Consider the following 25,535-nt stretch of genomic DNA (forward strand, 5'->3'; position numbering starts at 1 on the left):
GTGTTGTTTACTGGAAAAACCTGTTTCTAGTTGTGGTGTGGCTCATCCCTTAGCACACACCTCTAACTGGAACACAAACACACCTTTAGTACACACCTGTAGTCCCAAATAACTAAGCTAGTTTGTAGAAGCAGCCATGTTTGAAAGTGATGTCTGAGTGGACACAAGATGATGAGTCAGAGAGACCTGACAGAACAGGATGCACCCAGCTCTCAAGAGAAGGGGGGGAGGAAAACTATTTAAGGAATAGTGCAAAGAAGGCAGCTTTATTGGGACAATTTTAGAAAGGTTGCAGAGAGAGAACAAGCTAGACACAAGTGAAGAAAAAGAATAAGAAGTAGCCAGAAGAGTAGAACAGATTGCCAGAATTAGTTTGAGGCTAAGCAGAGCAATTCAGGAGAGGCCAGGAGAGAAGACAGATTGAATCAGTCAGTTTGGAGAAGAGTTTGAGCCAGAACAGCTGAGATGAACCAGTCAGCCAGAATTCAGAAAGAACTAGAAAGGGTGAGCTTACTCAGCAGTAAATCTCAAAGGCTGAGATTCTAAGTCTAGCTAAGATTATTCAGAGGCTAGAAGCTTCAAGGACTAGGCCTCAGTTAGCAACCTAGCAGCCGTAGGCATTAAAGCCTCCGAGAGGACAACTAAATGAAACAAATAAAAGTTACTTTTGAAAAACAGCAAGTCCCTACATTAGACTATTCATTTTATAGGTTTATTTTGAGGAGGAATTCTAGAGCAAAAATGAGAGTACTTTAGCTTTGAATTAGTCCATTTACATAATTGCCATGCTAGCTTGGTGGTGACACTCCTGACCCCTAGTAAACGGATCTCTACAAAGTCATTCATGCTTCACAGCAAGCTGTGAACACAGACTGCAGTCAGCTTGAAATGCAGCAGCTTCTCAATGGCTCTTGTTGACCCAATGGACAATACATGAACAAGGGGCTAAGGCTAAGTCACACAAAAGTGCTCTAATATCTGTTGTCGACCTTTCTATACCACTAAAGTTTTATAAACAAGAGAAAAGTAGAATTACATCCATCTCCAGGACTAAAAAGAATACATAGTCTATAAGGTCATGCTCAAAGAGTAGGGTTCCTAAACGAAACTCTCCACTAAATAACAAGACATGATTTCTTTCTTTTTATGTTCATCTTGTGCATAAAACATATATACGCATTAAGCATAAGCCTGCCACAGTGCATGTGTAAAAATCTAAAGACAATGTTAATGTCAGGCTTCTCCTTTCAGCAAGGTTGAGCTAGCGTCCCCTGTTGTTCACCATATGCCCGGCTGCCTCACCCATAAGCTCCCAAGGATTCTCCTGTCTCCACCTTCCATCATGAAGCAAGAATTCTGAATTACAGATAGGATACTGACTAGCTTTACATTTACATTTTAAAAATGTGGTACCAGCTGCTGGAGAGATGATTTAGTTAAGAGCACTGGCTGCTCTTCCAAAGGACTGGGGTTCAATTCCCAGGACCCATATGGCAGCTCTGAACTGAATAAATCTAGTCCCAGGGGACCCAATGCCCTCTTCTGGCTTCTGTCAGTACAGGCATTCAAGTGGGGCACAGACACATAAGCAGGCTGTAGTGGTTTGAATAAGAATAAGCCCCAAAGGCTCATATGTCTGAAAGCTTGGTCCACAGTTAGCAGAACTGTTTGGGAAGGATTAGGTAACGCCTTGTTGGGGAAGGTATGTTCCTGGAGTTTGGGGCTGCAAAAGCCTATTCCAGCGCTGCCCCTCTCCCTGCTGCCTGCAGATCAGGATGCAAAGCTTTCAGCTGCTGCTCTAAGGTCGTGCCGGTTTCCTACTCACCACCTAGAACTCTGAGCAAGTTCCAAATTAAATACTTTATTTTCTAAGATTTTTTTGGTCATGGTGTCTCTTCACAGAAATAGAACAGAAAAGACTGTGTTGGATAGTCTTATGTCAACTTGTCATACAAACTACAGTTATCTGACAGGAGGGAACCACAGTTATAGGGGAATTGAGACAATACCCCTATAAGTTCCAGTTGTAATTCATTTTCTTAATTTGTTATGATAGAGGAAGGCCCACCCCACTGTAGGTGGTTCCATTCCTGGGCTGGTGGTCCTGGCTGAGCAAGCCATGTTGAACAAGCCAATAAGCAGTATCCATCCACCATCCATGGCCTCTACATCAGCTCCTGCCTCCAGGTTCCTGTCTCATTTGAGTTCCTGTCCTGACTTCCTTCAATGATGAGCGTAGATAGAAGTGTAAGCCAAATAAACCCTTTTATCCACAACTTGCTTATTGGTCATAGTGTTTAATCAGAGCAACAGAAACCCTAAAACCCATACACAGAAATAAAATTAATGCCTTTTAATTTAATATGTTGTCAGGAGATGTAACTATTCTACCACCTTCAATAGACTGTCTCCTATTCATCTCCTTTATTCCATAGCTAAATAAAAGAACAATGTTTTTCTCTCTGATAATGCAAGGGATAAAACGTTCTGTGTGTGTGTGTGTGTGTGTGTGTGTGTGTGTGTGTGTGTGTGTGTGTGCGCGTGCGCGCGCGCTGTGCTGTGCACACATGCTAAATCACCTCAGGTACCTTGGTGAGATGAAGCTGGAATTACCACAAAGAAGCCTCCCTTGAGGAAATGCCTCCATGAGATCCAGCTGTAAGGCATTTTCTCAACTAGTGATCAAGGGGAGAGGGCCCACTGTAGGCTGCTGGTCCTGGTTCTATAATAAAGCAAGCTGAGAAAGCCAGGGGAAGCAAGCCAGTAAGTGACATCCCTCCATGGCCTCTGCATCAGCTCCTGCTTCCTGCCCTGTGAGTTCCAGTCCTGACTTCCTCTGGTAATAAACAGCAATGTGGAATTATAAGCTGAATAAACCCTTCTCTCCCCAACTTCCTTCTTGGTCATGATGTTTGTGCAGGAATAGAAACCCTGAGTAAGACACTGGTGGAATTTGAATTGGACTAGCCTCATTCAAGTTCACATTTTCTGGGCACTCACACACAATCCTCCTCAAATCTATCACCTAGGAGAAGGGACTGTGCCATAAAATACAGAGCAAAACTTAGGCACCTGGAAGCTCCAAAGCCCCAGAGGATCGGCCACTAATGGCAGCAAGCAAAGAATTGCATGGTAGGAAAGGGTAAGTGGAGATGTAGACTGAAAACATGGAGTAAGGCTAAAAGAAAGCAGGCAGAAGCAAGCAATTACCCAAACCCAGGCTGCCAGAGTACACATCAGCCTGCCTGGGAACATGGACCCTCACAGAGACTGGATACATACGCAATGAGATGCAACCTGACAGGCCCGACTCCAAAGAGCCAGCTAGATGCAGAAACAAAGAATGTGGGTTACCTGAGAATCTTAAGTGGGGTCTGTGACGTGAAGAGATCCACACATCAGAAGACACTCATGTTAGATCAATACTTAATGCCTTCCATGTGCCTGTTTGCTATTAAGAACACCAGAAGCACAATATTAAATATGCTCCCTCAGTCCTTATGGTAACTGCACCGTCAGGAGCCCTAACCCTTGTTCCTTTGGCCTCCATGGCTAGTAAGAAAAGAATGGCAGAAAACAACCACGAGCTCTGTAGACAGAAAATGCAAATGTCTGGTCATCACTTTTGCCGGAACCCTTGCATCCTAGAGACTGACGGATGGGTTATCATGGAAGTGGTGGTACCGTAAGACCAAGCCCTCGGACAAGCAGCAACTGACCCACTGTGCAAGTGGCAGAGCATTCTGCTCTCCTCCAAAAGACTATCAGGGGCTGATGGGAAAGATGACCTAGCAAATGTCAAGAGATGAGTCCAGGCTCGCAGCAGTTTAAGCAGGACTGAGCCAGGAAACCGAGAGCATGTGGTGATCTGAACACTTGAACCTAAGAGTTCAAAGGCGATCTGGGCTACACATGAGATTCAACACCTGAACCTAAGGATTCAAAGGCGATCTGGGCTACACACGAGATTCAACACTTGAACCTAAGAGTTCAAAGGCGATCTGGGCTACACATGAGATTCAACACCTGAACCTAAGGATTCAAAGGCGATCTGGGCTACACATGAGATTCAACACCTGAACCTAAGGATTCAAAGGCGATCTGGGCTACACATGAGATTCAACACCTGAACCTAAGGATTCAAAGGCGATCTGGGCTACACATGAGATTCAACACCTGAACCTAAGGATTCAAAGGCGATCTGGGCTACACATGAGATTCAACACCTGAACCTAAGGATTCAAAGGCAATCTGGGCTACACATGAGATTCAACACCTGAACCTAAGAGTTCAAAGGCGATCTGGGCTACACATGAGATTCAACACCTGAACCTAAGAGTTCAAAGGCAATCTGGGCTACACATGAGATTCAAAAGGGGGTGGGGCGCTAGAGATGGCTCCTGGTTAAGAGCATTTGCTGATCTTCCAAAGGACACAGGTTCAATTCTCAGCACCAATATGGTGGCTCACAAATATCTGTAACTCCAGTTACACCCTTCTCTGGCCTCTGCAACAGAAGGCAAGCAAAGAGAGCACATTCATACATGGAGGCAAAACATTCATACACTTTAAACATAATTTATTTTTATTTGTGTATGTATATGGGTGAGTTTATAGGCACTGTAGTTACAGGCAGTTATGAGGCTGAGGCAAACCCGCTTCGCTGAAGGCCCTCTGAAAAGGCAGCAAGCACACTTAACCCGATACCTCACCTACCCTAAAATAGGTTGTTTGTTTGGTTTTTAGTACATAAAAATAAAGCATAGTGTGATGGCTATTGGTTGGTTAACTTGACTACATTTGAAATTATCTAAAACCCAAACAGCGAGGCACACCTGTGAGAGACTTTTTTTTTAATTAGGTCATCTAAGTGGGATGACCCACTTCTAATCTGAATTTTTGAGGTGAGCAGACAAACCTTGATTTTTTTGAGGTGGAAGATACACCTTAAATCTGGTCCCCACCTTCTGTTGGCAGTCAACTTAAAGGACATGGAAGAAGGAAACTTTGTTTTCTTTGCCTGCTACTCTTGCTATTACTGGCAATAGAACCCACTTCTTCAGGGTTCTGGCATGTACTAAAGACTAGCTGAGACATGCAGCCTCTTGGACTGAACAGCTACTGGATTCTTGGACTTTACAGTAATAGACAGCCATGGTTTGTCTAGCTATAATAAATCATTTGTGTGTGTCTGTGTGTGTGTGTGTCTGTATGTGTGTGTGTCTCTCTCTCTCTGTGTATACACACACACACACACACACACACACACAAATTTGGATCACATGTTGGTGGTTGTGCAAGAAGAACCACCAAGCAGCTTTAGAACTCAGAGACTGGCAAAGCCAATTAGCACAGCCATGAAGGGGTGCCATGGAGAGGCAGAGCGCAGAGGACTGTGTGTCCTGAGGACGTCACGCTGCTGTGGAGTTTCTCGCTGCTTGTTGTTCTCACAGTCCTTACCTCCCTCAAGCTATGTGTGTAGGAAACTTTAAGGGGGTTTCCAGCCCTTCACTGGGCAATGTCATTGGCACTTACAACAGTGATCTGTTTAGTGGCTTTGACAAAGAAAATCTAAGGGAAAAGATACACTTTGGTAACTTGAGCAAAGGATTTCTGAGGACAGGAAACAGAAACAATGGCACCGGCTACATGCCTCTCTGTGACCATGGTGATGGTGAATTTCTTGTACCCATTTCTGCCCTCAGCTTCCTGATATAATTTAATAAACAACTGTTAATGAGTAGGTGTGCACCTTGAGGATTTAAAGTAAAAAATGACAGATTGTTTTTATATATAAAAGTTTAGATTTATAACTCTTGTGTTTTATAAGATTGCTTTTAGAGATAAATAACAAAATCAATGATCCTTTGGTTATAACTGCAAATTGCAGCCTGTCAGTAAATTCTAATTTTTATATTGCTTGAAAGATTTTGCTGGGTATATAAGCTATAGGAGAAAGAATAAATTTTTAGAGCCACCAGGTTCTTCAAACACCAAGTGTGTGTACATGTGTGGGTGTGCTTTTCCCCCTAATAATAATAAGAAAAAAAACCTCATTAACCTAAATAAGATTCCTATGTCTGTGTGTTCTGCTGACTCTGTTGACAACGTGTTGAAGCTGGACGTTGAGAACCACCACCTCATTTTTCCCTTAAATCAGTTATTATCCAACGTAGCAGTCTCAGGGTTATAATGGCAGATTAGAGAGTTGTCCCAGCACTACGCAGCCTAGAAAACCCAAACTGTTTTATGTGGTCTTTTATAAAAATGTTGTCAATGTATAGTATAAAAGACAACCTGAATGTTAAGTGGGGAGAAGGACTCAAATCCAGGGTGAACGGCAGAAGAGAAGGGCAGCTACTTGAGAGGCAAGTGAGACTCAGGTCTGAAAGGACAGCACTAGCTGACTAGTCCATTAGCCACTGGACTAGCAGAACTCAGGCTGACATGAAACACAGGACTGCAGCAGGAAAATCAGAGGAACAGAAACAGAAAAAAAATAACTGGTTTGAAGACAGTGTAAGAAGGGAAAAGGGGGGGGGGCAAACTTTTAAATTGCCTTTGAGATATATAAATCTTAAAAATGCATTAGTCTGAGGGTTAGAGTCTAGCATGAAATGTACACCTGGACCAGAGCTCGGGATGGATGTTGGAGAATCTACGGTATTTGTGGTTCATGTCATGGCAGAGGGTAAAATCTTTGAAGGACAAAAATAATGAAGAAGGGTGGAGGGCAGAATGACGGGAGCAAGAGACACAGCCACAGCAGTTATGGGGTAAGGGGGAAAGCCAGCAGAGAGGCAAAAACCATGTGATAATGACTCAGATGACCTGGTTCCAAGTACAGCAATGCCACCAAGATTCCCAGGGAGCCTCACAGTGCTCAGCAGTAGCAATCAAGTGGCCCCGTGTTCCTTCTGGCTCTCCCAAGTCTAATTTTGGAGACACCTGTGGCCTATCCTGTGTGCAGCAGTAAACGAGCAAACCAACCAGCACTGATTGAAGAAATAAATATTTAGTCTTGTCTGGCAATACCTGACAGCCATCAACCCCTTAAAATAATTCATGTATACATTCTATCAAAACAGCAAGGCTGGCTCTCAGCAGCTCAGAGCACTTTTAAGTTATCTCCCTAGGTCCCTAGAAAAGCATTTTAAAGATGATCTCTGAGTTCAGGGATGAATAGCCGTGTTCTGCTCTTTCAGAAGACCCAGCACCCACCTCACAGCTCAGAACCTTCTGTCACTCCAGCCCTAGAGTACCAGGCTTCTTCTGAAGCTCCTGGGTACCAGGCATGCACATGTACATGCAGACAAGACACTCTTCATACACATAAAACAATAAAGGAAAGAAAAGCACGTAAGGTCTTTCTAGGAACATGCACATACAGGGAGAGAACGCTCGCAGGAAGAGCAGGCGTCACTTACCACAGGCAGGGGGCAATAGAACTGGTGGATCGTGTGCATGACGTCCAAAAGCATGTTGTGTCCGACAACCAGCTTCCCCTGGGGAAAGATGAGTTAGGAAAAGCATGTCAGAGTTGAATCAGGGCTTATGGAATAAGGTAGATGCTTCAGATGAGACAGAGTCACAACCCAGCCCGGCTAGCCTGCTGCTCCCTAGGTCACCCACACAGGCCTCACGCTCTTCCTGCCTCAGTTTCTCATGTGCTAAGATTATAGACCCACAGCCACTATGCCCATTCTTAGTGATTTTTTTTTCCACTTTTCACATTGTTATTAATCTTGTGATTTTGGATATAGTTTCTGGTTAATTTTGGTTTTTTAGACAAGTCTTGCTATACTGTCCAGGTTGCCCCTGAACTTCTGAAGTACAGCAATCCTCCTGCCTCACTCTCCCTATAGAGACTATAGAGAACACTATGCCTGGCTGGAAACAGTTTGACTGAAGTACTTTTAAACAATAAAGTCTGAAATCCCGAGAACTTTGACTTCAAATATATACCAGTAAGATTCTTAAAACATCTTTAAAACCTACATATTTTTAAAAGATTTATGACAATGTTATAAAATGTAAAATAACTACTTCCTAAGGTTGTGAAACTCAATACATTTTTATTACTACATCATCTATGTCCAATGGCTCATGGCACGCCACTGCTCCTCTGTTAAAAGTTATCATCAGTCTGTGTGTGCACGCAAGCACTCGTGCACACATGCAGACTTGAGCCGGCAGTGAGGGGAGATGCACAGCCACAGATGCCTGCGGAGACGACTGGACTACAACTCTGTGGACTATGTCCCCTCCCTCCACCTTCCCATGGATTTGGGGATCAGCCTCAGTCACCACCATCTCGATGACCCTCATTACTTTCCAATCATACAGGTATAATAAATTACTCCATTTTAGTAGCTACTAAAAATAAAATTCTTTACTAAATTTATAAAATTTACCTACTAATATATAATATATATCACCTTAGATTTCCCAGCCTTGTGACTCCTCAGGGAACAGAGAGAGGATGTTGTATTCCAGTTTGGGGGTTAGGAGAGTAGAAGTTGACATAAGACCTAATGTAGCCCAGGCTAGCCTGGGACACCTATGCAACTGAGGAAACTCTTGAACAGATCTTGTGATTCTGTTCCCCAAGTGCAGAGATTAGGCCTGTGCCACAGTGTCCAGCTTTGCTTTCAAATTCTGCTGGTTTGGTTTTGTCTCAATGGTGGGTTAAGATAGCTGCTATGTTTTGTTTGACTTGGGGGCTCTCTCTGTGGGCTGAGCTGGAACTCACTGTGTAGCCCTGGCTAGTTGACTGCATTTTTAACATAAACATTATCTTAGGGTTTCTACTGCTTTGATGAAACACTATAAACACAAAGCAAAGAAGGGAGAAAAAAGCTTATTTGGTTTACACTTTCACATTGCTGTTCATCACCAAAGGAAGTTGGGACAGTAACTCAGACAGGACAGGACCCTGGAGGCAGAAGCTGATGCAGAGTTCACAGAGGATGACGCTTACTGACTTGCCCCCCATGGCTTGCTCAGCCTGCTTTCTTATAGAACCCAGGACCACCAGTCCAGGGCTGGGCCCTCCTTCATTGATCACTAATTGAGGAAATGCCCTATAGCTGTATCTCATGGAGGCATTTCCTCAATTGAGATGATGATTCTACCTTGTGTCAAACTGATAAAATATCAGTCCTTGCAAGCTTCAAACACAACAGTGAAGCTTTCTACAAAGTTTCAATGGTTCTCTATGCAACATGCCAAACTCAGAAGCCAACTTGATTCTTTGACATAATTTTTAAAAGATTTATTTATTTATTATATATGAGTACACTGTAGCTGTCTTCAGACACACCAGAAAAGGGCATGAGATCCCATTACAGATGGTTGTGAGCCACCATGTGGTTGCTGGAATTTGAACTCAGGACCTCTGGGAAAGCAGTCAGTGCTCTTAACCACTAAGCCATCTCTACAGCTCATGACATAATTAATCTTATACAAAATATCACAAATCTAACGAGCTGAGTTTTTTTTTTTTCTTTTGGCTCGGTATCTGTAAATCTTGGGTCCCAGTGCAATGTTAAAATGTCAAGCACTGTGGCAGCGCACACCAGTCAGAATGCATGAGAAGCTAGGAAGAAAAGACTTGGAGAAACTACACTTCTCACAGGCTCGGGAGATGGTTCAGGCAGAAAAATAGCCATAGAAATATGAGGATCTGAGTTTGAATCCCCATAATAGTAAAATACAGTTCTAATAATCCAAACACTGGGGAGGGATCATTAGTTTGTCGGCCCAATCAATGAGGACCAAGATAAGTGAAAGGGAGTAGGGGGAGGGGAGAGCACCTGAAGAAGGAAGATGCCAGATGTCAACAACTGTCTTAGTCACTGCTTTATTGCTATGAAGAAACACCAAGACCAACACAATTCTTCTTATAAAAGAAAGCATTTAACTGAGTCTGGCTTACAGGGTTAGTCCATTATCATAATGGCAGGAAGCATGGTGATAAGCATGTCACTGGAACAGTAGCTGAGACCTACATCCTGATCCAAAGGCAAAGAGAAAGACTCTAGGGTGGGCATAAACTTTTGAAACCTCAAAGCCCACCTCCAGAGACACAGTTCCTCTAACAAAGCCACACATCCTATTCCTTTCAAAGGGTGCCACTCAAATCTGTGAGCCTATGGGGGATATTTTCAATCAAACCACACCAACCATATCCTTCACACAGGACTGAGTGTTTGTATATGCAGTGTCCAGTGACATCTAGAGCCAGGACAGCACAGAAGAAACTGCAGGCTAGATCTTGGTTTCAAACTCCATTCTAGAGGCCACAGGATGGACCAATGGCTAAGAGTAATTACTGTCCCAACACCCTTGCTGGGTGGCTCATAATCCCCTGTAATTCCAGCTGGAAAAACATCCGGAGGATCCTCTCCTCTGGCTTCTGCAGGCAACCTCATATGAGTGGCATACAAATATGAAAAAAACAAATGTTCCAGGCTGGGCGGTGGTTGTACAGGCCTTTAATCTTGAATCGGACTAGCTTGTTCTACAGAGTAAGTTCCAGAAAATGCAGGACTACACAGGGGAACCTAAAAAAACAAAGCTCCACTCTCCTAGAACCAGAACTTTTTAAAAAATCACTGTTTCCAGAATGAAGTCAGGGGAAACACAACATGTCACCAGGAAATGTTCAAAGTAATGGGACAGGAAACTTGCTCCAAGGACGTAAGAGCCAAACTAAAAAGCACCAATTAAAACTATTCAAAATTGAGCAAGAAAATACTAGGTTAGCGGCTGGAGAGACGGCTCAGAGTTTAAGAGCACTGTCTGTTCTTCCAGAGGTCCTGAGTTCAATTCCCAGCAACCACATGGTGGCTCACAGCCATCTGTAATGAGGTCTGATGCCCTCTTCTGGTGTGTCTGAAGACAGCTACAGTGTACATTTGTGTATGTATGTATATAATACATAGATAAACAGGTATGTCTTTAAAAATGCTGGTTTGTAGCTAACCATGGTGCAGGCACTCATAGCACTTGAGAAGTTGAGGCAACAGGACGAACAGCCCGAGTCTCTGTCTGGTGTTGCTATTTTTATGTTTCCATGCTCAGTAGCCTAGACTAGCCTCCCAACTCCTGACCTTCTTGCCTCTGCCTCTCAAGTACTGAGACAACGGAAGTGCAACAGCACAGCCTACTCACCAAAGACATTTACTACTACAAAGGAAACACAGCTTCAGAGAGCAGCAATAGACAGCACCTCAACAATCCATTACTGAGATCCACAGGATTAATGCCACTTTTGTGGCAGAATACCACAACAAATCCCAGCTGAGGGACATTTAACAACACACTGAAAATTCACCAGCACTATCAAGTTATACAGACAAAGAAAGACTATCAAAATCTACCCGAATACAGAGTGATAATAATCAAATACAAGTAGTCCTGGACAGAACTGTGAAAATAAACGACTGACTGCTCTTCCCGAGGTACTGAATTCAATTCCCAGCAACCACATGGTGGCTCACAACCATCTGTAATGGGATCTGATGCCCTCTTCTGGTGTCTGAAGACAGCCACAGTGTACTCATATATGTAAAGTAAATAAATATTTTTTTAAAGTGTTAGATTTCACCTTCAATTCTGCAAATGAATGACTGAATAAATGAATGAATAAATGAATAAATATCTATTGGCTTCATAGAGCTTATTAATATTAATAAAAAATTAAGTTGGACAGTGATGGTGCATGTCTTTAATCCCAGCACTTGGAAAGCAGAGGCAGGTGGATCCCTGAGTTTGAGGCCAGCCTGGTTTACATAGTGAGTTCCAAGAAAGCCAGGGCTACACAGAGAAACCCTATCTCAAAAACAAACAAAGAAATTAATATTAGAAATAACTTTGTTTCTAAGATACATAACTTTTTTCTCACTGTTTCCTCTAATCTTAGGAAAGATAATTTTATTTAGATCCTTTTATTAAACTGGGTGTTTTGAAGAGATGCTTGTCATTTTTCCAGTCCTCAGATATGCCTAGGCTCCGTATGTATTGAAAGGTATTGCTAATGTCGTCTGTGGCTTTTCCCAGGATGCACTGCTAAGCAAGTACAAATGCACCTCTCCTGTGTCTGTGTCTAAAGGGAACAAATGCCTCAACTTCAGAGAGTAAGCTGAATTATTATGCCAGCTAATAATGAGGATCAAAACTGAAGCTCCCTTACTTTGCAAGCATGCCGGCTAAGTGTTCACACAGTAACAAGGTTGGCCAGAACCTGCTTTTCTGGATAGTTGTGACCTTAGCAGCTGCTAAATTGACTCACCCCTGTTCCCTCTCGGGAGACACAATTTTCTGTTCAGTACAGTTTAACTGTGCTTAAGTAACAGTGTTCTTAGTAGATAATGACCTTCTTTTATAAGACTCTGTCACTGGTGTTGTGTTCAAATGAGGACACTGTGCCTCCTCTCCACTGGCCATGTTGACAGAGTGGCACTTGACCTCTGAGAGGGTCTCAATGGGCAGCATCTAAAGGACAAGACAACTCCTTCCCAGACCCAACTGCCCACAGAAAAGAAAATCTTAGACCCAGGTGATCTACTATCTAAGCAAGAGCACACCTAGTTTACCCATGCAAAAGGTGGATGCTTTTCAAAGGCCAAAGAAACATGTCTACCACAGAATGTTCTAGCACATTTACACAAACAGCCAGCATAGTTTTAAAGCTTTATTATTACTAAGATTGTGATAGATGAATTTTGGAATTTAACTCAGTTCTACAGAGGAAGTGAACTTGTTCCTCTAATTGCTCCTTGAGTTCTAGTTCTTGCATTCAGACAAATGAAGGTCAGTTTCCTGCAGCTACACAAGGACATCAGAGGGCAGGGTGACCCTGTGATTTTGTGCCTTTGTATGTATAGGAGATGTATGTATGTATGTATGTATATATTAACTTAACATTTATTTCTCATAGTGTTTGTGTGTGTGTGTGTATATAAGAGAGGGGGGCCTCATGTGTCAAAGGACACACATGTGATTGTGTGTGTGCTTTTGTACTTTTGCAACAGAAGCTTTCTAAAAACTGATTTGGATATAATTCAGCCATGATGACTTCTGACTTGGTACACTGTACCGTACGCAGTAGCCCCTATTACTAACTTCTCCCTCCACACTAGGTGAGCATTCCAAGGGTAACCGAGTGAGCAACTTGCAGTAGTAGTTAGACTTCATTTTAAATACTGTGCTTAGCTATATAACTAGAAAAGAAAAGAAAAAAATAACCAACTGTGATGACTCACCGAATTAGCAATGGCATGGATGACTCTTGAAAATCCTACAGCATCATTCAGTTCTTCCTAAGTAAAAGAACTAAATTAAAACAGATAGGGTGCAAGAGGGCTCAGAGTTAAGGTGCTTACATGAAGGCCTCACAATCTGCACCCCTCAGAATGCTGTGAAGGCTGAAGAAGAGAACCACTCGTTCTTTCCACTGACCTCCACATGTGTGTCCTTGGACAAGTGAGCCCCACCCCCCACCCCGTCTCTGTGTCTCTATCACACACACACACACACACACACACACACACAGTGAGAAATAAAAGTTTTTTTAAAATTGTGTATGTGTGTGATACCCTTATTTGAATGAACCTTCCTCAGTCTCAGGCGGGGCAGCTTTACTGTCACGGGGTCTGTTATACTGATCCCTATTGGCATGGAAAACGAGTATTGAGAGACCTAGAAAGATACTTCCAGAGCTGAGTGCTGCTCCTGGTGCAGTGGACCTAGGCTCCACCCTAGCACACACCACATGTAACTCCAGTTCTAGGGGATATCACATCTTCTTCTGATTTCCAAGGGGATTTGTCTTCATGTACACACACACACACACACACACACACACACACACACACGAATGAATGAATGAATGAATGAATGAATGAATTAAACAAAATAAATTTTTGACCTGAAAAAATGGCTCAGGGGTTAAGAGCACTAGCTACTCTTCCAGAGGACCTGAATTCAGTTCTAGTAACCATACTATGTAGCTCACAAATGCCTTGAATTCCTGCTTCAAGGGCTCCATGCCCTCCTCTAGATTCTGAGGATACCTGTGCAGATGTAGCATTCACTCTAAAGACACAGACAAACCACACACACACACACACACACACACACACACACACACACGCGCGCGCGCGCACACACACACGCACACATGCACGCACGCATGCATGTACATGCATAAATAAAAATGAAAGTAAATCTTTAAAAATAACATAAATCTTTAAAACAATAAAGATAAAATAATCTACACACCTTTCAGTTTTGGATGGTAAAATAAACAAGTGTAAATTAACAGCTTTTGCAGTTTTCCCATCACTTCATATATTGGGGCAGGAGTTATTTATGTTTTCAGAATCAGGATCTTGTAAAGTTCATGCAGGTCTTGAACCTTCCTACCTCCACCTTCTAAGTCCAAATCCTGGGATTAGACCATGCACCACCATACCTACCTACAGGATGTGTTATAATTTCCAAGTCAATCAAGTTGACTTACAAAATTAATAATAATAGTCACAACTTCAGGCAGATGCTGTAGCGCATGGCTGTAATCCAGCAATTGGGAAACTGAGGCAAGAGTCAGGAAATACAGTCTAAAACCCTGCTGGTCTTTAAAAAGCCAAGGCGAGACCAGTTCCGCAGCCCTGGCGCCTGCCACCGCCCACAGCCCCGTAATATGCCTCTGTGGTTCATTCTTCACCATGGCGAGGCTCTGCCAGCCCGTGCCCTGTGCCCTGCTCCTCAGCCTGGCCGCGCTGCTGCTAAGGCACGGCTGGTCCCCGCGGCCGCTCGAGCTGAACCCAGCCGCTCCAACCTCAACCTCATCCAGCAGCAGCAGCAGCAACGGGAGGAGGCGGAGGAGAGGCCGGAGCTGCCTGTGGCTTTCCCTGGCGGTTCCAGGAATAACTAATGGATGTGGATAAGCTACTGCGGTGAAGAGCGAGAGGCGCCGTGAAGACTGCCTCTGTTCTGAGGACTACTTCTATTTTGCAGAAATTATTCTTGCATTTGACAGCCCAAATAGGAAAATGGGAAGATAAACAATAGTGTGTGTTGAGACCCCGCCAAGCCGCAGCTTCAGAGAATGTGGGGAGCAGACATGAAGGCCATAAGGATGGAGATGTCCCTGAAAAACCCTGAAGCTGTGGCCATCTCGCTTCCTGTGACTCCTGTATGTAAGGACTCCTACAGGGAATGTGTGTGGGCCCAGCATGGCATCTGGTGGCTCAGAGGCAGGCTTGACAAAGACAGAAGAAAATGTCTTGACTCAGTTTCTCCCCCTTTCTTCCCTCATCAGCACTTCTTACCAGAAATGCAGAAAATCTTTAACTCCTCAACAATTTGCTATCTAATGATTACATGGAAAAATTGCATTCATAGTATCACCATGAAAAGCTGTTGGGTTTTGTAATATATTCTTATTAAATATGTTTATATTCATTTAAAATAACTAACTTTGATTACTGGCCATCTGCTGGCCAACTGGTATCCAGAAATCCACAGAAAGAAGTTCTTCTGTTTGTCATGTTTCTTGCACTCACCTGCTCCTTGGCGAACTTCTCCTGTTCTCTCCGTCTGCGTTCTTCTTCATCCACTTTGCTGATAACTATGTGTCTCTCCTTCTAGAAGACAAAGAACGAAGTGCTCTGAAAACATTGTACTCCTTAGCCTCCACAGTGTTACACAGTGAGTTAAAGGACAGCCTCAGCTATATGAGGAAACCATCTCAATGAGCCAAAAAGAAAACAACCACAAAGTTATAAGCCAAAGCATAAGCAAGTACAACAAAAAGTGTTCTGAGATGATGCCAAAGATGCCTACACATCTGCATGGTCTTGACACTTCCAGTATTCTAGGATTTTAAACCAAAAAACATCGGCTGAAATCAGCTACAAGCCATGCCAATAAGACTTCATATAATGAATATGTAGGTAATGCAGCTTTAAAAATGCTAATTGCTTTAAATAAAGCACCCACATCATATTTTATGAACACAAGAAACACCTATAGTCTTCTTTCACATTAATTATAGTTTATATTTATTAAGCATACTGCAAGGGCCAGAAAGATGGCTCATTAGATAAAGACACTTAATGACAAACCTGACAACCTGAGTTGTGCATGGCCCCACTGACAACACACACACACACACGTATGTATTTATATGTGTGTGTTCATGTATTTGTGTATATATATGTGTGCATTTATATGCGTATAAATATATAATTTAAAAATATTTATAATAAAATGTCTATATATGCATACATGTTAATATATATGTTTATATACGTGTGTGTATGTATGTGTGTGTAAATTTTGAGAAAAAGAGGGGGCTGGAGAGATGGCTGGGCAGTTAAGTGCTGAGGTCTGGTCTGTTGTTATGTATTATAACGTTAAACACTGGCCCTGGCTGCCTCAGAGATGAAGGAATCCACACATCAAATAATCCTATGTGGGCTGGAGAGATGGCTCAGTGGTTAAGAGCACTGACTGCTCTTCCAGAGGTCCTGAGTTCAATTCCCAGCAACCATATGGTGGCTCACAAGCATCTGTAATGAGATCTGATGCCCTCTTCTGGTGTGTCTGAAGACAGCTACAGTGTACTCATATATAATAAATAGATAAATCTTTTTTTTAATTACAATAAATGTATATATTACAAATGGAAAAAAGTTTACTTCCACTTATTCACTAAATAATCTTATTTGGTTGGCATTTGTAACAGATTTGTTTGAAATAGAGTATCTCTACATAACTGTCCTGGAAATCACTATATAGACTAGGCTGGCCTGGAACTCACAGAGATCTACCTGATTCTGAGTGCTGGGATTAAAGGCAAGTAACCACTATTCCTGTCGTGAATCATCAAAAGCTGTAAGTAGAGTTGGAGAGGTGGGTCAGTGGTTAAGGGTACTGACTGCTCTTGCAGAAGCCCCGGGTTCAGCTCCCCCTACATGGTAGACTACAAACACATGTATCTCCAATTCTTTTCTGACTTATGGATATGGTACACATACCTCACACAGGCAAACCATTTATACACATAAAGTTAAAAGCTATAAGCTACATTAGAATTAGATCATCTCATGCTTAGCCCCACTATACAAATGAGAAAAATCAGGCTCAGAGAGAGAGAGAACACATAGCTGGCCAAAGTCACAGCTCATGGGAGGTAGGGCCAAGGCGAAAACTATCAATACCTAGTGAGTCACAGTTAAGTGTGAGCACTGAGTGCCTCTTAATTACCTTGTCAGTCTCTAATGTCTCAACATGAATGCCTTTGGGATACCTACATGAGAAAAAGAAAAAATTCACATCAGTGCATGATTTGGTGACTGCTAAAACCCCCAAAGAATTCAACAAGCTGCCATGTGGCTATAAACTAAAGCTTTACTAAAATGGGACAGTAACCACTAACAAGTTTAAAATAAGCCTACTTCAGGTGCTGTTTCTCTGCCTCTTCTCTCAAATGTACAGGAATGTTGTCACCAGTTTTGTGTTAACTTTTTAGGGTTTTAGCACTTTCTAAAATACTTGGCATTTTGTAATGCAGCCAACCCATGGCCACAGAGTCATCTTACTTCCAAATGCCTACTTTGTAACTGAAGTGGTAAGTCTCCATAGAGTTGAACAAAGGGAAGGATTGGGGGGGGGGGGGGGGTTGCTGGGCTTCACTTTGCCTTAGTGTTTGCAGCAGCCAAAGAGGAGAGAGGAAAGCACAGAGATTAAGGATAAGACAAGAGAGGAGGTTGGACTAGACAGCCTACAGCCTTCCCCTGTCCTGCTTAAAAATTATTCCCTCCCGGAACTTGGAAGGCAAAGACAGGCTGATCTCTGTGACTCTGAGGCCAGCCTGATCTATGAAGCAACTTCTAGGACAGCCAGGACTACACAGAATAACCCTGTCTCAAAAAAAAAAAAAAAAAAAAAAAAAAAAATATATATATATATATATATATATATATATATATAAAATAAGATACAGATTATTCATGTACATTTTTAGTGTGAAAGAGAAAGAGGGAGAAAGAAAGACAGAGAACAGAATAAATTATATGTTTTAAGGCATCTACAAAATGGTAACAGAAAATTAATTAAATGAGTAGTCAATTTAAGAACTGACTCGGGGAGGGAGGGTAGGGGGGCTGGAGAGATGGCTCAGTGGTTAAGATCACTGACTACTCTTCCAGAGGTCCTGAGTTCAGTTCCCAGCAACCACATGGTGGCTCACAACCATCTGTAATGGGATCTGGTGCCCACTTCTGGTGTGTCTGAAGACAGCAACAGTGTTCTCATAACATTAAAAAAAAAAAACAAAAAAAAAAAAACTGAGGACATGATAGGGTCACATGACCCATAATTGAAAACTAAAAATGTAGAAAGAGCAATGGGACCAAAGATTATACTTTATTTTAAATCCTGTCCTTGAGAGCACTCTTAGAGCTAATTCAAATACTTACTTCCAACTCAAAGTCTGATAAATAAGTTTTCTTTGAAACCTATAAAAGAAAAGCAAAGGAATAAACTTGGACTATCAGGAGTGAACCCTAAGTGATCAATCATTGGGGGAGGATTTAATTTAGAGCCCTCACTAGAACAGACAGGTAGACAACCATCACAAGCATTTCTGAGGTAGAAGGACTTATCTGTCTTTATTAAATTTTACTATTATATTGCTTTTAGAGAACAGGTAGAAATTATGATCAACTACTGCTTCCTGCAGCTGTATGAAGTTTCAAACAGATGTTTACATTCTGGCACCTCTATGCTGGGACTCTCTCTCATGCTGATTTGTATTTCTCTCTGTAGAGAAAGAACAGAGGGACCTGACAGTGAGTCCTCTTCTGAAGCTCGTGTCTGCTTAGCTTTCCCCCAGGCTGACTTCTGGGCACAGCCTAAGGTCTAAGTTTTAGAGTGACATTCTCTGTCTGAGGAGACAAACACTGCTGCTGTGTTAGTGCTGCAGTCTTAGGAACACACCTGTGACAGAAACTGTAAGAATGCTGTGAAAAGACTACAGACAAGCTAGGTGTGAACACACGCCTTTAATCCCAGCACTCAGGAGGAAGAGGCAGGCGGATCTCTGTGAGTTCAAGGCCAACCTGGTCTACAAAGCCAGTCCAGGATAGCCAGGGCTTGTTACAGAGAAACCCTGTCTCAAAAAACAAAAAAAGAGCCCACATACATCAAAAAACAGAAGTCCTCCTCTCCTAAAAAGGAATGCATTCAACAAACACGCAAACTGACCCTGTGCATGGGTCAAGTTCCAGGCTCCTCTTCTCTTCTCTATGTAGGAAATCCTCTATCTTCTCTCTGATGAGTAAGATTCAGATAATGACCATCAGTGCCTTGAAAGGATGAAGTGATCAGAACAGTAATTGTACTCAAAACCTACACTCAAAATAATCAGCAATAGACACATTCAAAAGCAATGTAGGGGCAGTCCACAAGTGAGTTCGATGAGAGCTTGGACTGCCAGAAGGTAGCCCAGCCCCAGGCTTATTGCAGTTGCTGACACTGATAAAAGATAAGGAGGCAGCAGAGGAAGAGGTCCTGCTTCGGGCTGAATTAGGATATTTCACTTGACCCACATGATGGAGGAGCTCATTGCAGTGATCAGCCCATCCCCACTTTGTGCTGCAAAGCAACTAGCCCTTGGTCATGTTGTTCACCCTACTGAATGTCTCCCCAATGTTTTACTGGTATAAATGTTATTCTACTCTGATAATTATTTAAATCAAAAGATCATTCTGCTAGTACAGTGTTCCAGAAACCCAGTGTTTACATGCATGTTTAATAGACATGTGATGGTGCTGTCAGTTACCAACAGTTTACAGGTGTTTGTTGTCCACATTTATACTGAAGACCCTAAGCAAAGGCTAAGATATTTAGAATTTCTTTTATTATAAATCAGTTATTGATTTTGTGCAATCAAAAAACAGAACTGAGTGCTGTAGTAAATTCTACAACTATCTTTAGGTTTGTGATGTATCTGATGTGTTGCCAAAGGGCCTGCTTCTAAATATCATTTTCTTGGAGTCTTCAATAAATAAAGAAATGCTAATAAAAAAAAAAAAAGCAATGTAAACACGGGTCTGGGGGCCGAAGCTAGTGACTTGTCAAAGATGAGCAGACGAATGACTAACAATGTTCCAACACACACACACACATGCAGACTAGTTTTTTCCCTTTGAGACAGTCTCATATATCCTGAACTCTGATCCTCCTGCCTCTGCGTCCCAGCTGCTGCGTGACAGGAGCACATGTAGCACTGTGCCCAACTCATGGGGGGGGGGGCAGTGGGCAAGCACTCCCCAGATCACACTTCTGGTGCCTACAGGACCTCTTTCCATACATTCTAAACAAATAAAAGATAGTCAAAACAAAAAAAGATATGTATACTTTGACATATTCTTTGGATGAAATTACTGGTGACACTAGCAAAGTCATAACAAATTCTCAACAATTATCAATTTTAAAGCCGTAGAGGCTAGGTGAGACTCGCAAACGTGAGGATGAGTGAAGATTCCAGCACCAACACAAGCCAGGCATGGCTTCAGAAATAGCCAAACCACAGCGCAGTTGTAGGGAACGGTGCCGAGGCAGGAGAATCATTAAGACAGGCTGACTGCCAGCCTAGCCAAAATATTCAAGCTTCAGGTGAAGGAAGAAAGCTTGCCTCAGAGTAATAGAAGAGATGTGCAGGATGTCCAACCCCTTCCTCTCTGACCTCCTCATGCACACACCCACACACATGTGTATACCACTTATGCACACACAGAATTTCTAAGTATATAAGAAAGAACTCGCTAATACTAGCAATATAATTTTGACTTTTCTAATAAAGCTATTATGCTGGTAACTACCCTATACAAGACTAGATAGTCCTCCCAGAATATATCTGTTTGTCAGAAACTTCACTTCAAGAAACAAGTATATGAAACATTCTAGCAAGCTTTGGTCCAGAAAGATCTGCACACCTGCTAAGACCACTGCAGTAATAGAGAGTAAGTCCAAACAGGTCTGCACACCTGCTGAGACACCCCTCCCCGCCTCCAGTAGCTCGGGACAGGTCCAGATGTGATATAACATGCAGTTATTTTTCAGATTCAAATATAGCACAATTAAAGCCTGCAACTCAATTCTCACATGTGTGAACACCTTTGCATTTGAAACACAGGCTGATGTGAAAGACAGAAATCCTGCCACAATCAGATACTGCTTCTCACATCACTTTGTATGTGCACCTGTGCATGTGAAACACAAAACAGGTGAGAGACAGACATCCTCCAATAGACCACCATTACAGCCTGCCTCTTGCATCACACCTACGTAGGTCCCTGCAGACACTGCCACTGTACAGCAGCCTCCAGTCCATGCCCCGGGCATCTCTCACATGAGTTAAGAAACTTACATTACTTGGTCAATAAACCTCTTCTGATCCTCAGGAATTGTCACAGGACATTTTGTCAGAGCTCCTGCCCCATTGGCCTGAGATCGTTTTTCATCAAATTGCTCTCTCAGCTGTCTTTCTTCTTCCTGGTTCAGATATGGAATCCCTACACATAATTTTCAAAAGAATAGATTAGAAGAAAAATCAATTTTATACACAAAGTCAGTTTTAAAATTTTATTTTTATTTACATGTATTATGTGTGTCTTCTGTACAGGTGCCTGTAACCTGTATGCAGGGCCTGCATAGATCTGAAGAGCATTGATCCTCTGGATCAGGAGTTACAGACATGTGTGAATTGCCAGATATGGGTGGTGAGAACTGAACTCCACTCTGGAAAAGCAGCAGCCATTCCTCACACAAAGCTGTTTGTTTTCATTCTCTTGAGTCAGGTCCTACGTTGTAGCCCTGGCTGTCCTAGAACTCAGGTAGATAAGGCTGGCCTCAAATTCACTGCGTCCCAAGTGATGGGGTTAAAGGCATGCATCATTTCATCTGGTTATACACAAAATTTTAACTAATGAGAAATCTGTCATATACAGACCATATTTTAACTATATTGCAAAATAAAAATCAACACAGAAAGAAGTGACCGTGAAATATGCTTGCTCAAGCTTTCAGTCACCATTGCAATAATAAGGCACTGGTGCTGTGTTGAGCATTTTTGGATGAGAACGTAAAGTAAAAACAACCTGTTCTTCCATAAAAGAAACTTCTGATCAGAAAAGCAGAAAAGGACCCTGAGAAAACCTCAAAAGACAGATAAAAAAGGCATGCAGAGCAAGGTTCTCTGAGGGAAGACGGGGAAGAATACTTGCTGGATGCTAAAGTTAACTGACAAGAAAATCAATCCAACTTAGTATGATTTCCTTAAGAAACGCACAGAACTGGGCATTTCCAATCATCCTCTTGGATACTGAAGCGACTCTGAGCAGAGACAGACATACTAGGCAAGGCCGTGAAGAGATCAAGCTCTGGGAAATGCCTAGAAGTCATGAGCCTGTGGTGCAGCCCTGTGAAGGGCTCCCAGCAGGGAGTTATTCCCGTGGTGCAGCCCTGTGAAGAGCTCCCAACAGGGAGTTATTCCGGGCTTCTGTTTTTGAGACAGGGCCTCTTGCTCTGTAGCCAAGGCTGGCACTAAACTTAGCAATACCCCTGTCTCAGAGTCCCAACTACTGGGATTGTGGACTGCCACTACCACATCTGGTTCTCAAATATTCTTTTTTTTCTCCCTTTTCTTTCTGCAATAGTAAGGTGGAGACAAGTCTCATAGGATGGCAAGTGCTCTTCCACTGACCTACCCTCCCTGCCACCTTCATTCTCAAACATTTAAGGGAAAGGAAAGTCATCCCATTATGTCCTTCTAGCCAACATTCCAACACCACCATTCCACAAATAGCTGATAGCCACCTCCCTGATAAAAAAGCCTCATGCTCTATAATGAGGATGGGACATGAGAAAGCCACATCCTCCTCAGCATGCTGTCCAGTCCCATATTCCCAAAGGTGAGCCATTAGAGGTGTCTCTAATTGTAAGATATACAGTAATGGGCAAGGAAGTACTGTGACCAAAAGACTAGAACACTGTGTATACTTTGTTAAGAATTACATGCACCTATCACACAGGCAGAAACTAGGAAACATTCCCACATGTGGATACAGAAGTGAGTAAATCCTACGCTGGTCAAATGAACAAGCCTCAATCAAGTCACAGTTTAAGATGTCTCTTTATCATCCAAGAAATACTATCTCTCTCTTGCTCAGCTCAGAATTATCAAGGTTTACAAAAAGAGGGTGGAGCTGAGGCAGTTTCAAGCATCTGCTGCTCTTCTAGTGGGCCTGAGTGCATCCTCTGAGCTCTGTGGGTCCCACATACAAGTGGCACATGCAGACATAGTATAACACAAAAATGTTTTTAAATAAAAAGTAAGAAACAGAGGTTTAGACACATAGTCTACTCTGCTAAATGACTGCTATGAAAGCATGAGGGGTGAGTATAGGTCCCAGGACCCACGGACAAGCCAGATGGGGCAGCACACATCGGTGACACCAGTCCTGCCATGAACGCTATCACCATCTCAAAACAGAAAAAAATTAAGGTCATCCTTGAACTATATAGCAATGTTGAGACCAGCCTGGTCTACATATTAAACTGCAAATTAATAAAATAAAAAGGCTTTTTTAAAAAATGGTAATGCTCAAGCAAAATGAGATTTACCTCTGAAGGAGTTTGAAGGTTTATCAACTACAAAGCTAAGTCACAGAGACAGTCTTACCACTGCAAAACACTTTGTTAAAGTCGAATCCTTGGCTCGCCAGGAAGTCAATGCTGGAACTCTGAAATAGACAACACACAAGTCAGTGGACTGGAAGTGATCCTCAGGACAGCAGAGATGTAACGCAGACAACCATGACAACCAAACGAAAAAGCAAGCTGAAAGTCAGAAGGCAGAGTCTTTAGCCATAGCTCCGGAACTATCCATTTACTTAAAACACCACAGTTCTTCCCCTTAGTAGCATTATAAACATTTTTTTTGTTATACAATTTGTTAAAAATTAATTGAGTAGACAGATGATTCCCCAACAGCAGGAAGCTCCTGCCTTCTTGTTGCTACACTGACTTCGAGGCTGTAAACAGAAGGAATTTTCATTCATACAAGATCTACACAGACTTGGATACAAAAGGCACTGTGTGTGTGTGGAAGCGTGGTGGAGGAATGGCATGTACACGCACACACAGAGGTCAGAGGACTACCTGTAGGGTTAGTTCTCTCACCTTCAAGTAAACTCAGAGCAAACACTTTTACCCACTCAGAAGCCTTACCAGCCCTGCAAGCCTAAAATCTTAATTTTTTTTTGTCTTATCTTGATTTGTGTTGTTTTTTTTTCGACATGGCCTCGTGTAGCCATGAACTTCCTCATCCTCCTGTTACCTCAGAGGCTGACACTGCAGCTGTACACAACCACAGCCACTCTATGGATACTAGGGATGGAGTCCAGAGCTTCATTCATTCTACCAAATGAGCTACAGTCCCAACCCTTGCTATGTTCGCTCTGGGCTCCTGTTTCTGAGAAGTGGGAGTAAACCTAGAGCTGCACACTAAGCAAGTGCTCTACCATGTGTACCTTCACCTTCTGCCTTTGAGGTTTGGGGGGGGGTTGCTCTGTTTTCAGACAAGGCCTCACTGAGTTGTCAAAGACAGCTCTGAACTCACTGTAGCCCACTGATGGACCTTGTTCCTCCCTGCCTCAGCTTCCTGAGTGGCTGAGATGAGCAGCCTGTGCCAGCAGACTTGGCCAGACATGGATTTTCTTAATGTTCAAGATCCAGCAACAAAATCCCTAACTAAGCAGGTCTGACTCAGCAAAAACATGCTGCTCCTGGAAGAAGCCGAAAGATGCAGCAGATGATTAAAGCTGAGTAAATAACTTCGAAGATTGTATCAGTTCAGTCAAATCCTGAAGCCCTTGCCCCAAGCAACAGAAGAGAACAGTGCAGCTGTGCTTCCTGGTTCTCCTTCCGTCCTAAATCCATGTGGACACTCCTCTGTAGACAAATTGAGAGGGTCCAAGTGCCAAACCAAGGATGTCTGAACTTTTCTACTAGAAACTCCTCTCACCCAAGGAGTTTCCCAGAACCCCAAGTGTAGTTATATAAAACAGGTACACAAATCAACCATTTACTAGTAAATAAGTCACACTGACATTTATCCCGAGAAATTCTTTTATACACTTACAATTAGTTTACCATTTATTAAAGACGAAAGGAGATACACATGTGTTAAAAGGAGCAAAAGCTCAAGTTTATCCTGGCTACTTAGTAATTCTGAAATCAGCATGAACTATATCAGACCAAGTCTCAGAAAAGACAGAGAAAAAGAGAAGGTGGAAGAAGGAAAAAGAATTCAAAAAGCATAAAAATACTGTTCTTTCTCTCTACCAGACAATCATGGGTTATATAGCATTCTGCAGTTCATTCTTCCATCCCTTACTAGCAGCTCAGCGTTAAACGCTTAGTTCTCAAGGAAATAGTATGTTGTTTTGCTTTCAAGT

At 42.5% G+C, this 25,535-nt stretch overlaps 1 protein-coding gene across 3 annotated transcripts in view; it reads right to left on the reverse strand.

Annotated features, from left to right (window-relative positions):
* The window catches only part of PARN (poly(A)-specific ribonuclease), a 106,346-nt gene that overhangs the window by 74,286 nt on the left and 6,525 nt on the right, over nucleotides 1-25,535 (reverse strand). For 2 of the 3 annotated variants that reach the window (XM_080908126.1, XM_080908128.1), the window contains exons 6-13: nucleotides 23,759-23,819; nucleotides 21,446-21,590; nucleotides 19,279-19,344; nucleotides 18,492-18,530; nucleotides 17,278-17,320; nucleotides 15,573-15,653; nucleotides 13,269-13,325; nucleotides 7,428-7,505 (exon numbers count right to left, since the gene is read on the reverse strand). In XM_080908126.1, coding sequence (XP_080764252.1) covers nucleotides 7,428-7,505; nucleotides 13,269-13,325; nucleotides 15,573-15,653; nucleotides 17,278-17,320; nucleotides 18,492-18,530; nucleotides 19,279-19,344; nucleotides 21,446-21,590; nucleotides 23,759-23,819 — 570 coding nt within the window. The remainder of the gene's footprint in view (nucleotides 1-7,427; nucleotides 7,506-13,268; nucleotides 13,326-15,572; nucleotides 15,654-17,277; nucleotides 17,321-18,491; nucleotides 18,531-19,278; nucleotides 19,345-21,445; nucleotides 21,591-23,758; nucleotides 23,820-25,535) is intronic. The other variant, XM_080908127.1, reaches the window with a different exon arrangement.

Source organism: Micromys minutus (assembly GCF_963924665.1).
Source record: "Micromys minutus genome assembly, chromosome: 31".
NCBI lineage: Eukaryota > Metazoa > Chordata > Mammalia > Rodentia > Muridae > Micromys > Micromys minutus.